This window comes from Salpingoeca rosetta (genome assembly GCF_000188695.1).
Source record: "Salpingoeca rosetta unplaced genomic scaffold supercont1.23, whole genome shotgun sequence".
Classification (NCBI taxonomy): domain Eukaryota; class Choanoflagellata; order Craspedida; family Salpingoecidae; genus Salpingoeca; species Salpingoeca rosetta.
The window spans coordinates 686429-691428 of record NW_004754911.1 but is presented as its reverse complement, the minus strand read 5'-3'; the positions used below and the strand labels follow the sequence as shown (position 1 = coordinate 691428).

The window sequence follows — 5000 nt, the reverse complement described above, 5'->3', positions numbered from 1 at the left end:
TTGAGGTAGTCGCGGGTGCTGGAACGGCCCAACTTCGCCCTGCTGCCGCTGCCGCTTCGCTCCGTGCGACCGGCATAAGGCGCGGGCACGCGTGGCGATGGCACGCCACTCATGGAATGCCTCGTGTCGTTCACTGCATCCGGCGAGTAGATGGGGTTGTGGTACGTCTGGCGGTGGAAGACGGGTGTCTCCGAATCAAAGGGTGCCGGCCGCTTGTCGCGCTTGCGTCGGACCAGCAGCACGACGATGACGACGATGCAGATGAACAGTGCACCAGCGGCACCGCCAATGATGGCACCCATGGAGGAAGGGATGGACGCAGAGGCAGATTTGTCTGGCAGTGGGGTTGTTGTGTTTGAAGATGTCGACGTCGAAGTTGTTGTTGTTGATGTTGTTGTTGTTGTTGTTGTTGTTGTTGTTGTTGTTGTTGTTGTTGCCGATGATGATGTGGAGGTGGAGGTAGATGTTGATGTGGAGGTGGAGGTAGATGTTGATGTGGAGGTTGAAGTGGAGGTGGATGTTGATGTTGACATTGACGTTGAGGTGGAGGTTGAGGTGGAGGTTGAAGTGGAGGTGGAGGTAGACGTGAGTGTGGTTGTGGTTGTGGTTGTGGTTGTGGTTGTGGCTGTCGTCGTGGTTGTGGTCGTTGACGTGGTTGTGGTTGTGGTCGTTGTAGTTGTACTTGTCGTTGTTGTTGAAGTGGTTGTTGTTGTGGTAGTCGTTGTGGTTGTTGTTGTGGTAGTCGTTGTGGTTGTTGTTGTGGTTGTTGTTGTCGTGGTTGTGGTCGTTGTAGTCGTTGTGGTCGTTGTAGTCGTCGAAGTCGTTGTTGTTGTGGTTGAAGTGGTTGTGGGTGGTGTGACCTGGCAAAAGTCGCCGGAGAAGCCATGACGGCATTGACATTCATAGGAAACACCAACGTCCACGCACGTGCTGCCAAACAAGCACGGCCCACCGGTGTCACAGTCCCAGAAGCAGAGCGCCTGCTCAGAATGCTCATAGCACTTATCGCCACTGCTGCATGAACCACCATGGCAGGGGGACGTTGGGGTTGGTCGCTTGCACACGTATGAGCCAGCCGAGGCTGTGCGTGTGCCACCACAGCAAGGCAAGAAGAGACAAAAGCATTGGTGAGTCACGTGTGGTGCGACAAACACACACGTGAGGCGAGTAAGGAGAACGCTCATACGGTCGAGCAAAACAAACAAAACAAGCAGAGAAACACACACATGCACACAGACAGACAGACAGACAGACAGACAGACAGACAGACAGACAGACAAACAGACAGACAGACACAGACACACACACACACGCACGCACACCTTCGACGCCACGGGCGTTGGAGTTCCAGAAGCCTTTCCACAGCTCCGAGCACGGCGTGTCGTTGAGCAGGTACTTGTTCTTCTCATTGACGAAGCGAAAGTCTGTGAATGCAGCAGCAACGTAGACGAGTAAGCATGAGGGTGAGAGCAGTTGAAGCTATGTGCTCGTACCAAGGTGTGATGCACTCGCACACACTCGATCGCATCCTTGTCAGAGACCCACAGGCACACACACACACACACACACACAGACACGCATACACACGCACACACACACACACGAGCGCACACGCACACACACCGATGCAGTCCTCTGAGATGAGGTAGAACACGCGGGTGAAAAAGTCGTAGTTGTTGGGTTCGTCTGTGTTCCACAGGTTGATGTTGAAGGAGTACGGCTTTCCATCGCGCCACTCAAACTTTCGATCCTCTGCGGTTGGCTGGTTGCCGCACAGGTAGTGCACACCAAGCTTGGACGTGGCCTGTCGTGCAATGTGGGTTTCATTCGAGGCAGAAGAGGCACATAAGTGCACACGTGCAGGTGCGAGAGCGAGGTCCAACAAGAGAAAGCTGCGAGACAACGACAGTCGTGACATACTCAATCTTGGCACGTCTGATTCCACTCACTTCGCAGGACGCGAAGGGGGTCAGGGTTGTTTGCGCAGTGACAAACCCACCGGCACGGCTTTGCGCCCACACCTGCGACAAGTAAGCCATCGTGCGTGTGGAATGATGAAAACCACGAGCAAAACGCGAACGAGTTCGGCAAGAGCAACACGTGAAACACCGACGGGGGCGTACACACGTGGGCGCAAATTCATGCGTGCACACGCATATGCACACAAATCCACATGTACACCAGACACCCACACCCACACCCACACATGTTCACCCTCACATGTTCATCCACACATGCTCACCCACATGTACACAGCCCACACTCACGTCATCGCGGGGATACTGAATGGGACAGCCTGTGGGCACGTTGCTTGGCACTTTGCTGGCACAAGAGACGCCAGGCCCGTATTGCACGGAGGTGAAGGCCACAACTTCCTTGCCAGCAGGACAGGCTTGAAGGTTCACGGAAGTGCCAAGCGCCTCCACGCACATGGGTTCCTCGTTCTTGTACACCTGCGAAAATGAACGTGCAAGCATCAAGTGGGTGTGAACTTTTGCGCAATGCGATGCGGTGCGCACACAAATGACGATGCGCAAGCAAAGCGAGCAAACATAGAGAAGGAGAGAGGGAGAGAGAGAGAGAGAGAGAGAGAGAGAGAGAGAGAGAGAAAAGGGGCGCAAGCAGAAAGACAACACACAGACAGGCAGGCACACGCGCACACAGCACTGCTGCATACCGTGGGTGGGTGTTCAACACCGCCAACGCCAAACACGCGGCGGTGCACGGCGCCGCTGGGAACGTTTTGTTCATTCTCCTTCAGGAGAACACGCGGCGGTGCACGGCGCCGCTGGGAACGTTTTGTTCATTCTCCTTCAGGAGAACGTTGATGGCGTTCACGTCGTACGGAGCATACTGCACATAAGCGTGCGCAACAGCGGAAAACGGGATAAACAAAGCAGCCCAAATTGAGGTGACGAGAGAGAGAAGTGGGTGCGCCAATGATAACGGCGACCCACGTTGCATGAACACATACAGGCACTAGCATCTGAGCCGGAGCATGTTGTACAGTTGTCTAGTTGTGCAGATGCCACTGCAAGAAGGAAAAGCAGGCGCTTACCGTGCGCAGGAAATGAAACTGTGAGTGGTACCCGTTGAAGTTGCGCCAGCAGGTGACGTCGCCCACCCAGATGCCGCTCTGGCAGTGAAGCACGAGTTGGAAAGTTGGAAAGTTGGTTGAAATGAATGAATCGCACACGAGTGAAAGCACGAAATTAGCAAGGCAATGAGACGTTAAACCGTACACAGATGTCCAAAATGTCCGGAAGAACAGAGCAGGCAGGCAGGCAAGCAAGCAAGTAAGTAAGTAAGCAAGCAAGCAAGCAAGCAAAGACAACCGAGTTGATTCTTGTTGTTGTGGGGACGCACCACACATTCGAAGGTACTGCTTGGAACGTAGTTGCTGTCGCTGCATTCTGCCGCGCATTTTGAATCGGTGCATTTCAGGTTCTTCAGACGCGGCTCGCGAAACCAAACGCGTGCAGGCGTGCTCGTGCATGCCCCAGCTGCACGCGCATAGGTATGCGTGGACGCGGTGTGCAATGTCGGTGAGAGAAGACACCAGAGAATAGAGAAAGCGACATGGACATGAGAGGCAAAGCAACACCCCCCCCCCACACACACGCACACACACACACACATAATACAGTGTAGTTGCTGCAAGAAGAGTGGTCATGATCAACCCCCTCCCTCTCTAGCTCGCTCTCTAGCTCTCTTTGCCCGTGCGCCACTTGCATCCAACTCTTCCCTCACAGCACCTCACACTGACAAACGAAAACGGCTGCTGACATTTGAAGTTGACGAGCCCCATCTTTGAGGAGTCCTCTGCGCCGTTCATGATTGCGTCCGGAGCCCAGCCGGACCACGCCTGTGAAGAGCAAAACGCGCATGCAGAGCCAAGGCACCAAGGAAGATGGCGTGAGAGCAACCAAAGCACCGACCAGGCAAGACGACGCGTGATCTCTTGATCTGGTGACATCAGCTGCAAACACAGACAACGCAAAGGCGCAAAGGGTTGAAGCTGCAAGCTGCTTCAAAGCACGCAAGAAAAACAGGCATTTGGATTGGCTAATGCCAGCAATGACATGTCTTTGACTGCACGATGAGTCAAGCACTACAGCACTTACGATGACAAAAGGCGGATCGGAACTAGAGGTGAGGTAATCGTCAGCGTCTGCGTCTGACACAGTGATGCTCGCGCCAATCTGACGTAACCAACATGCCAACGATAAGGTGGAAAGAACATCGCAGCGCAATACCACCGTGACACAGTAAGCCAAGAAAGGGCGGCGGGAGGGCATTCATCTTGTTGACACGTAATTCTCAGCCCGAAACGAGTGCTGGTTGATAGCTCGCGTGCGGATCGTGAATTGTTGGGGCATGAAACAACATTCAATCGCGGCTACTTACCGTTGTGACGTCGGCACCGGGGCCAAACATGCGGGCAAGCGAGAACCTGGTTGATGAAGAGGAGGAGTGCATGAGCTACGAAGAAAAGCGCACGAGCAAGCGCATGAAGGTGCAGGTTGCAATGTAATTGAAGTCATGACGCAGCATTGAGATGGCAACCATCTAAGGAAAGGAATATCAACAGCGTTCACGACAAAACCAGAGCACGCCAGGGAACCACTCAAACAAGTGGCAAGCGCACCTGCATTCGTATGTGGTTGTTGCCAGCGTGGCGTCACGGACAGCGTCGCACAGTCCTGCGTTGTACGTAGCAAAAAGGTGTGAAAATGGCAGAGGGGAAAGTGTGTGAAGGAGCGAGATCCGAGGGGAAAGGTGATGAGATCACCGACACCACCAGCCTACCAGCACTTACGTGCAAAACAGGGTCATTGCAGAGGGCAGAGCCGAGAACAACCTTCAGCAGAAAAAAAAAGAAAAAAGAAAGAAAGCAAGGCCAAATGTAACAACAGCCTCACACAAGCAAAACGGGGATTGTTGCAAAACCCAACAAACAGACAAACACACCGTAGTCGCCCTGCCCAGTCCGCAGCCTT

At 53.8% G+C, this 5000-nt stretch overlaps 2 protein-coding genes across 2 annotated transcripts in view; both read right to left on the bottom strand.

Moving 5' to 3' along the window:
- The window catches only part of PTSG_08416 (TK/EPH protein kinase), a 5448-nt gene extending 3371 nt beyond the window's left edge, over nt 1–2077 (bottom strand). The window contains exons 1-5 of the mRNA XM_004990609.1: nt 1950–2077; nt 1624–1804; nt 1323–1424; nt 953–1081; nt 1–334 (exon numbers count right to left, since the gene is read on the bottom strand). The exon at nt 1–334 is cut by the window's left edge and continues 9 nt beyond it. Coding sequence (XP_004990666.1) covers nt 1–334; nt 953–1081; nt 1323–1424; nt 1624–1804; nt 1950–2039 — 836 coding nt within the window. The 5' untranslated portion in view covers nt 2040–2077. The remainder of the gene's footprint in view (nt 335–952; nt 1082–1322; nt 1425–1623; nt 1805–1949) is intronic.
- Nucleotides 2078–2757: 680 nt separating this feature from the next.
- PTSG_08415 (uncharacterized protein) overlaps nt 2758–5000 on the bottom strand; it is a gene marked incomplete at both ends in the record, with an annotated part of 3831 nt that continues 1588 nt past the window's right edge. The window contains 8 exons of the mRNA XM_004990608.1: nt 2758–2853; nt 3059–3136; nt 3367–3503; nt 3787–3865; nt 4125–4202; nt 4408–4453; nt 4649–4703; nt 4972–4981. Coding sequence (XP_004990665.1) covers nt 2758–2853; nt 3059–3136; nt 3367–3503; nt 3787–3865; nt 4125–4202; nt 4408–4453; nt 4649–4703; nt 4972–4981 — 579 coding nt within the window. The remainder of the gene's footprint in view (nt 2854–3058; nt 3137–3366; nt 3504–3786; nt 3866–4124; nt 4203–4407; nt 4454–4648; nt 4704–4971; nt 4982–5000) is intronic.